A 14,655-nucleotide genomic window follows, 5' to 3' on the forward strand; every position below is an offset into this window, starting at 1 on the left:
TGATTGGTAAAGACTAAAGCTGGCCATACACAGCAATATTTTTTTTGTTTAGCCTGTGGGCTGATTGAAGAAAATATTGCAGATTCCTCCCTCAATGCTTAAGTGCGTTGATTGTGGAATATCCCGCTATCGTCATTGTATTCTGGCAGCGGCCGTCGTCGCTCGTTCGAAGATTTTTCGGCTGGCTCCCTCGATCAGTTCATCAAGAGCCACTAGAAATTCATATAGTGTATGGCCAGCTTTAGTTAGGGTTGTCAATGGGAGAAAGGCATGGGGTGAGCAAGATGGCTCCAACAGAAGGCAGCTAGAGCCACACAAGTTACACTATGGTATACAATAATAAGACTGGAATTTGCTGGCTTGGGCAGGATTCGAAAAAATTTACGTTCAGTGTTCTAGGAATGACCGGTTTTCCGGAGAGAAACGACAAAGTGAATTTTAGCCAATAGAACATAATTTTTCAAAATTGATCTTTCTTTGTTTTGTGCAGAATTTATTTCTGCTATGGTTTTATCTCACAAACCTTAACCAGTTGACATCCGGGGTGTTAAACCCCCTTCCCATCCAGGCCATTTTTCAGTATTCAGCGCTGCGGTACTTTGACTGACATTTATTCCGTCATGCAGCGCTGTACTGAAATGAATTTTATACCCTTTTTTGGGGACAGATAGAGCTTTATTTTGGTGGTATTTAATCACCACTGGGGTTTTTATTTTTTAATATATTAAGGAAAAACTACAGATTTAAAAAAAAAAAAAACAGTTCCCCCTATATTAAATTCTAAAACATTTATTATTACCAAATTTTTTGGTAAAATATAAAAGACGGGGTCACGTCGGGTAAAGAGACACCAAACATGTCAAGCCTTAAAATTGCGCATGCGCGCGAAACCTCAAAAAAACTACATTACCCAAAATTGGCCATAGGCGACGCATTAAAAGCTTTTACCGCTCATCAGTTTAGTGTTATCAGTGATTGATGGCCCTAAAATGATTGCTCTCACTGCGACGTTCGCGGCGATATGTAACATGTGTAGCGCAATTGTCATTTTCGCGTGCTGGCGCATGCGACGCATATTTACGTTTAAATGTGCGTAAACGAAGGTGGGGGGACTTAAACATTTGGGGGGGGGGTTTACTTTTTTTTATTTGTGACCTGTTATTTTTTTAAACTTTTTTTGTTTGTGACTTTTATTTTTTTTAACTTTTTTTATTTATATAGATTTTTTTTTTACACTTATTGTTATTGCTATTATATAGGGGGATACCATCCCCCTATATAATAGCACAGGTACACTGACAGGTCCTCTTTATGGAGACATTAGGGGTCTCTAGACCCCTAATGTCACCTGGAGACCCCCACAGATTTGCTTCATCAGCTTCTTCTCTCTGGCAGTAGGAGCCAGATGACTGACAGGTGAATGCGGAAGTGATGTAATACACATCACTTCTGCATTCACACTCCTCCTCCTGACGCCCTCCCGAGCCGGTCCCGGGCCGCAGATGGGCTAGCGGATCCCGGGATTAAAGGTGAGGGGTCAGGAGGGGGGAGATGGCGGCACTCGGGATTGGGGGGGGGCTCCGAAATGCACGCCATACAACCGATCGGCGGCTATAGAGCCGCTGATCGGTTGTATGTGAAACAGCCGTTAACGGCTGTAGTAACGAGCGGGTCTTTCCTGCCCGTGCGCGCGCTAGGGGGCGCGCGCGAGCAGGAAAAAAATGCCGTCTGGCGACGGCAACCCGCAGATGTGAGTTTGCCGTCCGTCCGTTTTTTCTTAACGGGCGGACGGCAAGAGGTTAAAAAACTCAAGGTTTGGCAGATCGCAATGGTATAATTAACCAAAATGGAGCAATGGTATATTGCGACCAAAAGGTAGCAAATAAGAGAAGTTCATTGATAGGATGTACATACACTTTAAGTCAATTTGTTGTAATATTGTGCCGTCTTTGCCATTAAAATTCTTATATTTGAAATTTTAAGGCTAGCTTCGCAAGCCTGGATTTGTCTGAGGAGTCCTGCACAATTTAACTCTCCCTCGCCCTCTTTCACCTGTCAACCAGTCTTTCTGATTTCTCACCCTCCCTTCCCCTCCTTCTTTCTCCTTTCTTTCCAATTGAGTATGCCCTCTTTTAGGCATATTGACCATTCCGACTATGGCATACCTCAGGTTGGGTTGGCTCAGGTTGGGTTTTGCCTCCTGGGCCTCTAGGCTCTCCTTACTTTCCGGTCATATCAGCAGGACTCCGACCACAAATAAAATTGCGACCTTGCCATCTCATACAAAAATAATTGCTATACACAGACCTCAGTTGCAGCCATTAAAATGATTCGCCCCCTACTTAGAAACCCAGCATGCCTTACAAACTGGAACGCCATGCTTGCACCCTGTAGTATACATGTATTGGGTAAATACAGTACATTTTCTACAGATAATATAAAAATGAATACAACAGACGTTGTTTCCATGGCAGTACCACTACTAGATTGTGTCATGTGAAAGGCATTTACCCAGCTATATGCTAGGTGGAAGGGTTATAAATCAACCCTATAGTTTTGCAATGTGCGTGCATGCACTATTTTTAACTTGCAATTTTAGAGTGCTTGCACTTAAAAGATATTAGTTCTGCTTGAAACCTCTACTTTTGTACCTTTTCCAACTGTTCTACATTTTCCAGTACCGTACACAAATGTGCAGGAGTTTGTCTATAGCCAAATATTATGTCATGCATAAAAGTCACATTCCAGGTCATGTAAAATTATGAACCAGTATTCATGTTCCAAAAAAATGATCCCTCCCTATTATCTATGTGATAGATTGGGTGTTGCGGAAGTTTATGTAAGTCCGCTCCCAACAACGCTTGGCCATCTTATGGTATCACTTATTCCCATTCTTCATGAATCAGATTTGTTTCACATATGAATGTAAGAAGCTGCCAATAAACACTGAAGCCGTTGTTTGACAAGTAGCAAACATTCCAAATGAACATAACTTAGCGTGACCGATAAAAAATAATTAGTTTATTCATTTAACATTTACTTAAATCTTACAGCTTTTCACTATAATTCAGCCAAATCTTTCTGCTGCTACGGCCAATTTGCTTTGTTACAAAGACATTGGACATCTAATAATTTAATTAAAAGGAATAACACTACCCTGGCAGCACTGGCAGCAGCCTTCTCCTCTGCTCTCAGTGTGAACATTACACATAAATGGAATGCCACTGGAAACTGCTAACTGGAAATCAGTCTGCCACATTATTACTGCAGCGTAAAATATAGCTAAAGCCAATTTTTTTTTTTTTATAGTTTTGGATAGGGTAATGAATGGTTCAAACACCGATTTTGTGCTATCTCTGTCACATTGGGAAAACTTTCCTTCACTTCTTGTCTCAGGAACACAAAAAAAGTGAAGAAATCTCTCCTATGTGAGGAGGAAATCCTGTCTTAGGCAGTGAAGGATGACTTTCCATTTATTCTTGTTCCAGTGACAACTAAAGATTTAGTTGTTTTTTTTCTAAAAACAAGTTTGGTTTTAAACACACTTAAAGTGACATTGAACCCTCAGATTTTTTAACATAAATCAATACTGTAATGTGTGCCTTACTGTAATCCATGGTAGTTTCCCTTCTCTTTTCTGCTCTTCCTTTTAAATCTGTTTCTCTTCTCATGCTTGGGGAGAACTTCCCTTTGCAGCTGAGTGCCTCTTCCTGTGGTGCTGGCTCAGATTGCAAACCAACACACAGACACCATGTATCCCTTTCAGAGACAAGGCAGTCTACTGCAAAACAGAAGTTCTGCCCAGCATGAGAACAGATACAGATTTAAAAGGAAGAGCAGCAAAGAGAAGGGAAACAACCATGAATTACAGTAAGGCACACATTACAGTATTGTTTTATGTTAAAAAATCTGTGGGTTTAATGTCACTTTAAGTTGTGCAAACCACTGACTGCTGAGCCTACTGGGTTCCAGAGCTCACACATCATTGTGCACCTATGCCTGGCCAAAGACCACTCAGGATCTGTGCAAAGAGCACAGTACCGCTTCCTAGCTGTGCTGCATTGACATTTATTCTGAATGGCACCCAACTCCACAAGATGCAGTGCCACAATAACTTGATAACACATGCATTACTTTTTATCACTGCACAGCAACACAATGCTCACTATTGCAGTACCACACATCGGACAGTGCAAATGGGTTTACACTGGAAGTTTCACAACCACCCGACCACTTCTAGGGGCATCCGGCAGCTCTGGGATCCACATCAAGGGATGAGAGTGGAGAGAGACAAGCGAACATCAATTTATTGATTTACTCCCCGCTGAATGAATACAGAAGCGACGATGATCTTGTCACTTCTCGTTTCTCGATCTGTCACGATCTGTGCTTGATCAGCTTTAATGGGCTGCAAAGGTGACATTAGAGGTCTAATAGCCTCTTAATGTCTGCTTAAAGAAAGCCTGTCACCACAAAAATGATATCACATAAAGGGGGTTTGCAACATAAAAAATTGCACCTGCCACCATTTTATTCAACAGGATTCTCTGCTTTCAGGGAATATATCTTTGGTGTGCATGTGTGTGTGCGCGTGTTGGGAGGGTGTTAAGTAATCTTCAGGCCTAGAAAAAAAAGCTGGTCACTACAGGGAGCATACCACCCACTACCTACTCCCTGCTCACTATATATAATGTAAGGGAGACAGGCCCAGCCAGTATTGGCTGCTGTGACCATGTTCGAGACAGGTACACTAAGTCCAAGCAGTTAGTTCAGCACGGCAGTAAACACACACCATTGAATGCAGGAAGGCTTTGTACAGCAAGTACATAGCATAAAACAAAGAAAACATCTGCTCGTCTGAGCCACTAACTAAAATTATGTCAGTCCCAGACTAACAGGGTGCCTTCTAATGAGTTCAACCAGCAGCAGGCTTTCACATAGAAGAGAAAGAGTCATTGAGTCTGAGTCAGCTCACATATACAGCATAAAAGCCTGTGCACAGACGACTAATTAATGAGGTCTAGATGTCAGGTAAAACTTGGATATAGGACTGCAGGCTTTATACCATTCAAAACTCTACAAACCCAGGCTTCAGGACTCCAGGAGCAGAACTTAAGATCTGAGAAACAAACAGTTACAGTATTGTTCATCACAGATACAAATCCTGGAGCACCTTACCATGTGTAGGTGAGAAACCTACACCATCTACAACCCCGCCAGCCAGTGCCTCACAAATATATCAGTGATGAAGGGGGTCACTGGATTGTTCACGCTGCGGTAGGAGACACAGGCATCCAACAGGGCTGGTTCACACTATAGCGTTGCACTTAATGCATGGGATCCATGCGTTTAGCGCACATTATCACACAAGACACAATATTGCATGTTAGGTGTGCTCTATAAAGCGCGGGTAAAGTGAGGAACATTTTACAGATGACCCCACAGAAACCTCGCACAATCACCCAGCCATGTGGCCATAGAAGGTCAATGATGCTACCACCAGGATCCTACACCTTTGGTTATGTGCAGCTGCAGCAGATGCCCCGACCCGCAGCTGATTAAGCAGGTGGCCCCATGTCCCTTCCAGGTTCAGAGGAGCTCAGGTTCCGAAAGGACTTGGTCTGATCCTGAGCTCATCCCTAGTAGTGAGTAATATCTGACTATATTTGAAAGTAAAGCTTGAAAAAAGGTAAAGTCTGCAATTCACTTAGAATCACATACATTTTGTCTTAGCGAACATGAATATGATAACTTCAATCAGACTGACCAAACCATTTAAAAATAATGATTAACATAACTGTTTTCTGCAAAGAGAATAAAGTAAGAAACGTGAAAAATGCATACCTGGTTTTCTATGGCTTTTCTATTCTTTGGGTCGCTCACAATGGAGAGCTGCAGCTCTGCCATCTTCTTCATTTTGCTGTCCATATCAACCTTCTGCATAAGACTTTTGGTCTGACTTTTGAGAAGTCGGACAGTATCTTCTTTCCCATGCTTCTTGGCAAAGAGTGATGCACAGGCAGAGTGAATTCCAGTAACCCAGTTCTCTAGATCAGTTTGACTAGTGGCCTGGAAGACAAAGTAAATGTAAGTGTCTTACATATAGGTAACAATGAGGCTGATGTATGAAAAGTGAGCTAAAAGAAAACTCATAGCAATTCTTCCTTCATTTCAAACCTGGGAAATTAAAAGATGATAAGATTGTGAAAAGATGATGCTACAAGAATTGTTTTCTTATAACACACTTTTCATCAGGCCCATCAAGTCCTATCTTAAAGAGACTCTGTCATGAACTGGCGCAAATCCTCCCACTATATTCATTCATACCTAATGACAACTGTCACAAAATGATAAAGCTGTAGCAGTTAATGTTGTTTTGCATACCACATGGACACAAAGTTGCTGTTCTTCCAAATGAGTACTCACAAACTGATGGCTATACTCAAATGTTTATCCACAAATATGGATATTTGTTTTCCCACTCTAGCACTTTGTCTAAAAAAAGTTTTCTCTGCACACAGTAGCAATTGAAAATGTAAACAGAGCTAATTCACTATTACGATGTTCTGGCACTCCGCTGTGGAACGCTCTGCTGACAGAAGGGCGGTCCTCATCCAAACCGCTATCCAACTCCAGACTGGTGTGCAACACGAAGACCTCCACCCAAGAGTACACTGCAGTGGAACCAAGGAACAAATGGAGTACTAACCAAATACAAAATGTAATATTTATTACAGGTATTTATATAGTGTCCACAATTTACGCTACACTTTACACTTTAGTTGCACATTCACATCAATCCCTGCCCTTAAGGAGCTTACAATCTAAAGTCCTATCTCACATGCATACATACGAGGGCCAATTTAGGCAGGACTCAATTAAAATTCCAGCATGTCTTTGGAGTGTGGGAGGAAACCAGAGTACCTGGTGAAAACCAACGCAAGTACAGGGAATACATGCCAACTCCTTGCAGATAGTGATCTGGACGGGTAATATACTCACTCATAAAAATACAGCGTTATAATATAAATCATGTTTTATGCTATGTGAAAAGCTGTGTTTTTTGAATGAGCATATTACATTTTAACCTGTTTAGTATTCCCGGATCAGTATCCTTTGTTTCTTTTCGACTTTGCAGTACACTCCTGGATAGAGGATTTGTTTTGCACACCGGAAGAGGAATCTGGAGGTATATACCAGTTTGAATTAAGTCCACACTGATGTGCGAGAAGAGCATGCCCGAGTGTCGGAGAATCAAAACAGCGATATAACTCTGTTCCAGACTCCTCTTCCAATATGCAGAACAAAGCCCTCTACCCAGGAGTGTACTACAAAGTGGAAAGGAACAAAGCATACTGACCTGGGAATACCGAACAAATAAAATTTAATATACTCACTCAAAAAACACAGTGTTGTACATATGCAAGCATGCTGAAACCATGATTTATACTAAGTGAGCATATTACATTTTATGTGTTTGGTACTCGTGGATCAGCATCCTTTGTTCCTTTCCAAAGCAGAGGACTTTGTGCTGCACACAGGAAGATGAGTCTGGAGGTGAATAGCAGTTTTAATGAGGTCCATCCTACTGTGAAAGAGCAGAATATGCCCAAGGGGAGTGTCATGGTGGTCAACAGCGAATTAGCTGTTGAACTTTTTGAACTGCTACCACGTAGAGAGAAGATTTTTATTCTATGAAAAGTGCTACAGTTGGAAAACAAGTATCCCCAATTGCAGGGAAACATAACCCACAGTTTGTAAGTACTCTCTGTACCCTTTGTAAGTACGGAGTATTCTGAAGAACTATGAAAACAACCTTAACTGCTACAGATTTACTGTTCAACAACACTTCACCTGTGAGATAGGTTTACAAGTGTGGACGGAGTTTCTAACAGTTGTCATAATATATGAATGGGTAACCCATCACTATTAGTGCAGTGCAATATATTACATTAGAAGGTATCAGGGAATATAAAAATGTATAAATGCTAATAAAAAACATGTTGTGTGACTTACCTGAAAAAGATAAACATCTCCAAAAGAGTTGCTGAGACAAAAAACGTTTTCCTTTTTCGGATGCTCCGGAACCGATTGTACTATGCTGTCTTCTGCAAACAGGGCATATCTGGGAGAGGTATTGTGCTCCATGGAGTTCCCTTCATAAGTCTCATAAAACATCAGAGTGCAACCTTCACATATATAGAGCAAAGGGGTTAAGATGTCTCATCACATTAAAAACAAGGAAACACAATAAACATCGTTTTCAGTCAAATGTAGAGGATTTAAAGTGAATTAGTCATCAGAGAAACAGCTGTGCCACTATTTCCAACATCCGTCGACAAATGCTATTTCCCTGGCTGTCATACTACACCTCTAGATTCACTAAGTACAGCATGCCACTACATACTTGTTCTAGGTTGGTAACTATATAATGAGGCCACTGGTTCAGCAAGACTGCCAGGCAATCCTCAATTTCAGAGTGTTTATTTCTTTTTAAAACACTCCTTGAAAGATCACCACAGATGTTATAATCTGGCCATACAACCTAAGCTATTCAATCAATCAGACAGGCCATTACCACACTACATAGTTGTTGAGTTAAGTTTTACTTTATGATGCATATTTTTAAAGCACTGAATCTGAAATTCAGCAAATATTCACTGCTTCTGAATCTTCCAAGTGCATGTATTTTAATGACAGTACCAATGCATGTTTGATGAAAGTCACAATAACTGCCTTATAAATTTGAGAGTAGAAGAATGGATGATGCACTCATGGGTCTTGCAATGAAGCAACACAGACACTTCCACTGGTCAACGTTTCGGCAAGGTACTGCCTGTCCTTCTCAATTAACTCAATTAATTAGGCAGTGCCTTATTGAAACGTCAAACCAATGGATGTGTCTGTGTTGCTTCATTGCAAGAACCGTGAGTGCCTCTTACACTCAACCATTTGTATTTAATTGCTTTGAGTGAACCTGGGCAGCTTGTACTCTGAAGGTGCCCATACACTTTACAACCCTTGCAAGACTTTTGTCTTGCGAGGGTTGTAAAGTAATGAAAAAAATGTACGATCTGCCCATCTTGGACAGGCAGATCGTACCTGCGATCATCGCAAGCCGCGCCCCCCTGAAGGGCGGGCTTCCGATGACTGCAATGCTGAAAGGGCAGGCTGCCTGTGCGCACACCGACCCGTTCGGCAGTGATCTCTCGATCATGTTAAAAAACAGCTGAAAGTCGTACGATTCTCGGCTGGTTTTCCAACATGCTCGATATACAAAAGTCGTGCGACCGTACATTAGAAACGGTCGCACGCCTTCCATACACGGCACGATTCTCGTACGATCGCGGGATTTCCCGCGATTCTCGTATGAGAATCGTGCAGTATATGGGCACCTTTATCTGATAGCGGTGCCCAACACTGGACTTCTAAAGACACAAATGATCATAGCTGTGTATTCATCTATGCATCATCTATGCATCATTCACACCATCTGTGTTGGGGCTGTGCTAGAAACAATGGCCAGCGAGCTCTAATGCAAGACAAAGCAATTTCCCTTGTCACGGATAAGCTAGGTTCACCCCACTGCATTGTGATGGGAACACAATGGTGTGTGCTGAAAAAAAATAGAGCATTCTGTTAAAAAAATTTAGTGCAGCGGGATGTGAAACGGTACAACTGCCTGTGTCCATAAATCTGAATGAAATATCACGTGTTCCATTTCAATAGTTTCAAAAGTTCTGACAAAAAAAAGGGTACAAAGTGTGATACGCTGGGATCAGGGCTTTGGCAGTGTGTCGGGCACCGTGCACCAGATGCTGTGCAATTAGCACAGCGTCTGCTGTGAATGGACCCCAAGTGCATATTTTTTAATTTAACTAGTGCAAGTACCTGAATTTAACATGCAATTGCATTTTGAATTCAGGTATCACACTAGTTTATCTTAAATATTTTGAAGAACATTTTTGTCTTCTTTCTTTTAATAAAAGTAACGTCAGATGAACAGGTATGGAGTCCAATTGAATCTTTGATAAGTTCTTCTTGAATATCTACATATGGGTCTCGGGCAGTCCAAAATATCCCAGTGCTGGTCACCATCTGGTGAATTCAGATCTCTTGTCCAAAACAGTAAGGTCCCATTCACACTTGCAACTGGGGCCGATCGCATAAGTCTTAAGGTACCCATACACCTTACAATTATCTGCAGATTTTCTGTGGTCAAAGTGCAACAGATTGGCCGAGTGGGAGATTCCTCCATCCACACAGTTAAGTGTAGATGGAGGAATCTGTTGCATCTTTTCCATCTGACCACAGAAAATCTGCAGATAATTGTAAGGTGTATGGGTACCTTAAGACTTATGCGATCGGCCCCAGTTGCAAGTGTGAATGGGACCTTACTGTTTTGGACAAGAGATCTGAATTCACCAGATGGTGACCAGCACTGGGATATTTTGGACTGCCCGAGACCCATATGTAGATATTCAAGAAGAAACTTATCAAAGATTCAATTGGACTCCATACCTGTTCATCTGACGTTAATTGTAAAGTGTATGGCCAGCTTTATGAATTCCTTTGTGAAACTTGTGCAATCTGCTGTGTACATAAAAATGACACCACCTGCAGCATATTTGCAGGCTGTGTACATGTAATCACACATAGTGTGACCGGCTGCAGGAAATTGCAGTATGCCATTGTACTGTACATCGACTCCCACCCACAGCAGATTGCATGAGTCTCGCAAAAGAATTCATAAAACTTATGCGAGTTGTTGTAAGTTGTATGAATCATAGATATTATCCCTTGACAGCTGTAGATCCTCAAATCATCTCAGAATTGGTGCTGACGCTGTCCTTCCTTCTGGAGGGTGGCTACTTTTGTTCCCCATGGTCCCTGTGTGTCTTGTAAAGTAGACGCCGCTCCAAGCTTGCTCCCGTGATGGACTACAATCTCAATACAAATTAGTAAACTAAATTTGTGTGAGATTGTAGTAATTTTAGAGGGGTGGCTACTTTACAACACACACAGGGACCATGGGGAACAAAAGTAGCCACCCTCCAGAAGGAAGGACAGTGTCAGCACCAATTCAGAGATGATTTGAGGATCTACAGCTGAGTGATACACAAATAGGATACATTTTTGTGGCTAGTTAGGGTACTTGAATGCATTCTTAAGATTTAACTCCTGAGTTTAGTGGCACTTTAACACAACACATGTTAACATGCTCAGAAACACAATTTAATGGACAGGTGTAAATCCAGCCTCAGCAGGGACATGGAGAGCAATAAAAACCCGACAATAGTGGTTCTAGCCCTACTCCCGAAATAAAATAAAAAAACAACAAGGCTGAAGCTACACTTTAACTGATTGAATGTGCAAATGACTCACTAAATGACAACAGAAAATAGCTATCCAGGATGTGATCATAAGACAGCAGGTCTTGTGGCTGTAACATGGTTCCTAAGCCAGGCATTAGGCTTTTTGTATGATGACAATTGAGATTAAAGAGAACCAAACATAAAGAGAGAAATCTGGGCTAGTCTCCTTTTGAAAAAATGTTGAATTCTGATTTGTTGTTAAGGGTACTTGAACACTGCCCTATTAGGCATACACTCTGCTACCTGTCCAGAAGGAAGAGCGTGATCTCTTATTATTATTATTTTTTTCTAACCACAACCTCTGAAACTACAACCTTTCCATCCACTGAATAATATTGCATTTTACAAATGTTAAATCAGCCTTTAAACTACCATACCGTACCATATAGTTAGATGGGAGCAAGATCTTGACATTACTAAACTCATTGGGGATGCACTGATATATATCGGCCGAAAATTGCACTTTTCTGCCGATATAACGGCACATCCGTGTATTCTCTCCTCCCCAGGAGTCAGGTGTCAGACCGAGCTCTCCTCCCCGCACTGCTCACTCAGCCTCCTGTGACAGCATGTCAGGATGGAGAGCAAATTAATATGGACACCGGCACTCCAATAGCAGGTACAATACGTCTATTTATTGACGTACATGCAAAAAGGTATCATAGCACACTTAGTGCGACGTTTCGGGGTCACACAGAATCCCCTTCATCAGGCAGAACAAGTGAGAGGATGGAGAGCAGGTACAAACACTCAGTGATCAGTGATTGCTGAGTGTTTGTAAATAATTGAGGACAGAGTATGGTTACTATATCTTCAATTATGAATGAATGGGAAGTGATCTACATCACCTCCTGTTCATTCATAATTTCGTGGCTATAGTAAACATACTCTGTCCTCAAGTTATGAATGAACAGGAACACTCATTATAGAAGATTTCTGTTCATTTATAACAGGGGATACAGAAAAAGAGATTGAGGACTCTATGTTCTCAATCTCTTTTTCTATTTTAAAAGGGAAATATCAGGGGTCTAAAAGTAAAGTAAAAAAATAAAAATATTTAATAAAAATAAATAAAATATTAAAAATAAAATATATTTTTTAGAAAGTTATAAATTAGTTATAAAGTTATAGTTTCGGCCCGACATTTTTTTTCATTTGCGGTTTCATTACGGGTTTTAACATTTTCATTTCGGTGCACCTCTAATACTCATCCCTCAATGGCAGCACTGTTTCAAAACTCTAACTATAGGTAGTTTAACATACTACAAACCTCTGTTCTTGACCGGACGTGCATAGTCCTTACCAGGATTTACTGAATTTAACAGAAGTCCCCCTGCAATGTGTGTCTGATGAAGAAACTTAGAAAAGGAATGTATCTCTACTAACCTTTCTGTAACAGACACATGCACATAGGTTCAGTATATTTGTTCCTGGGAACTAATTGGAGTTTATTTCTTTTTTTTCCATTATCATTCAATAATTGAACCTCTTTACAGTTTTTAAAGACTAGGGCATTGTAAAATGATTGGGCATTGCAAATACATGCATACCTTACCTTTCAGTGTAACCCAGTACTGCTTCCATTTTCTGCGGTTTACCAGCTCCAATTTTTTCTCCTTCTGAAGTGTGATAAGAGGCTTAAAGAAGAGCCACCCTGCTTTGCGAACAACCCCTTGCTCCTTTTCAAACAGTAAGTCGAGTTGTTCCAAAGAACTTAGTGAGTCGCTGCTTGAGTCTTCTGTACCTGTTGTGGTAGCAGCTTCTTCAATATTAGCTCGATCTAACTCTAGCTCCCTCATGAAATTTTCATAGATGTTTTGTCTAAGCACATCACTGTTCATTGCACAGGTCTGCTTACTCCTCTGTGGTATAGCCTGTCCAGAGCCACCAGACCACATTGTATTGGAGTGATACGGAGGAGAGCTTGTCTCAGCTGTAAAAGCTTCAATGCCACTGTCAAAGCAATCACTTGCCTCCTTAGATTTTGGTTCCTGATAGGTAAAAGGAGAATCACATATTAAGATCAATGATATCATATCATCAAGCACATCATCTCATGCGCATTGTAATTATTATTAGGCCATGTTCACCCTTAGGCGGCACCGTTTTTGCGTGTTTGAACGCGCGTGTTCAGCATGCAGTTTTTTGTGCATTGTGCACATTTTGATTCGCGTTTGTAAGGGCGTACATGAAGACTGGCAGTTTATGAAACATTGCAGGCAATGGACGAAGGCGTGTTTAAACGCGCATTAAAATGGGCAACATGCTTCTGCCACTCGTTTTTTCCATTGAATTCTCTGGGGCAAAAACGCACTTTTAACTGCCCAAAGAAGCTCATGTGCCTTTTAGGGCATCTGGCATTTTTCTGTTGAGGTGTGAACAGGGGCCAAATTCAAAATCATGGGATTTCTTGTGTTGGGCATTTAAAAGCGCTTTTCCAACTGTTCCAAAACGCCTAGGTGTGAACCAGGCCTTAGATGTGCAACACAATTACATAGTTTAATGAACAAATGAGTGATATGTGTGAACCTTAGAAAACACAAAAGTCTTCCCATTCACCGTTCAAGGGATTGATTTACCAAAGGCAAATAGGCTATTCACTTTACAAGGGAATTTCCCCTTAGTTTAGTGAATGATGTAAAGCTCTGCTGACTTCCATCATCCAATCATGTGCTAGCAAAAATACTGTTTTCTTATATTCCTTGCTCGTGTTTAGGTATTCTTTGCAAAAGTGAATTTCTTACAATATTCACTAAGCTAAGGCAGCATTCCCTAGCAAAAATTCCCTTTTGTATATCAACCCCTAAATGTATGTGCAGCCAAAAAGTTTTTCTTAGTTTCAGATTGAGTGGGGAAGGACAGAACTCCTGTCAGGTTTTTAATGCTATTCAGGGGGCTTCATTAGAGAGATTTACCCTCACCTTGTGTCCTGTTGACAATGTTTTACCAGACAGAAAGTAAGGGTAAGTCTTCAACAGCAACAAAGACATAAATACAAATACACCTGTTTAGTAGAGTACAGGAAGAGTATGATGAGTCTGAGGGTTAGAAAACCTGTCAGATTTTTTTTTTTGTGTTCCTGTTGCAGATTTTCCTGTCTGCTTAAACCATTGTCAGCAAGACAGGAAGTGAAGGTAAATCTTAAGAAAGCTCTGGAGAGCAGTAAAAACCCAACAGGAGTTTTAATCCTTTCTCATCTTATCCAAAACATTTTGGCTTGACATACACTTTCTAGCCAAAGTGTCAAATACTTATCTAATCCAGTGCTGTCAGCATGGAG

The 14,655-nt window shown here is 41.0% G+C and overlaps 1 protein-coding gene across 1 annotated transcript in view; it reads right to left on the reverse strand.

The window, feature by feature from the left end:
• The window catches only part of TIAM2 (T-cell lymphoma invasion and metastasis 2), a 166,306-nt gene that overhangs the window by 123,317 nt on the left and 28,334 nt on the right, over positions 1-14,655 (reverse strand). The window contains exons 5-7 of the mRNA XM_018561444.1: positions 12,931-13,366; positions 8,017-8,189; positions 5,845-6,069 (exon numbers count right to left, since the gene is read on the reverse strand). Coding sequence (XP_018416946.1) covers positions 5,845-6,069; positions 8,017-8,189; positions 12,931-13,366 — 834 coding nt within the window. The remainder of the gene's footprint in view (positions 1-5,844; positions 6,070-8,016; positions 8,190-12,930; positions 13,367-14,655) is intronic.

Source organism: Nanorana parkeri, unplaced genomic scaffold (genome assembly GCF_000935625.1).
Source record: "Nanorana parkeri isolate BGI_ZX_2015 unplaced genomic scaffold, ASM93562v1 scaffold524, whole genome shotgun sequence".
Classification (NCBI taxonomy): domain Eukaryota; kingdom Metazoa; phylum Chordata; class Amphibia; order Anura; family Dicroglossidae; genus Nanorana; species Nanorana parkeri.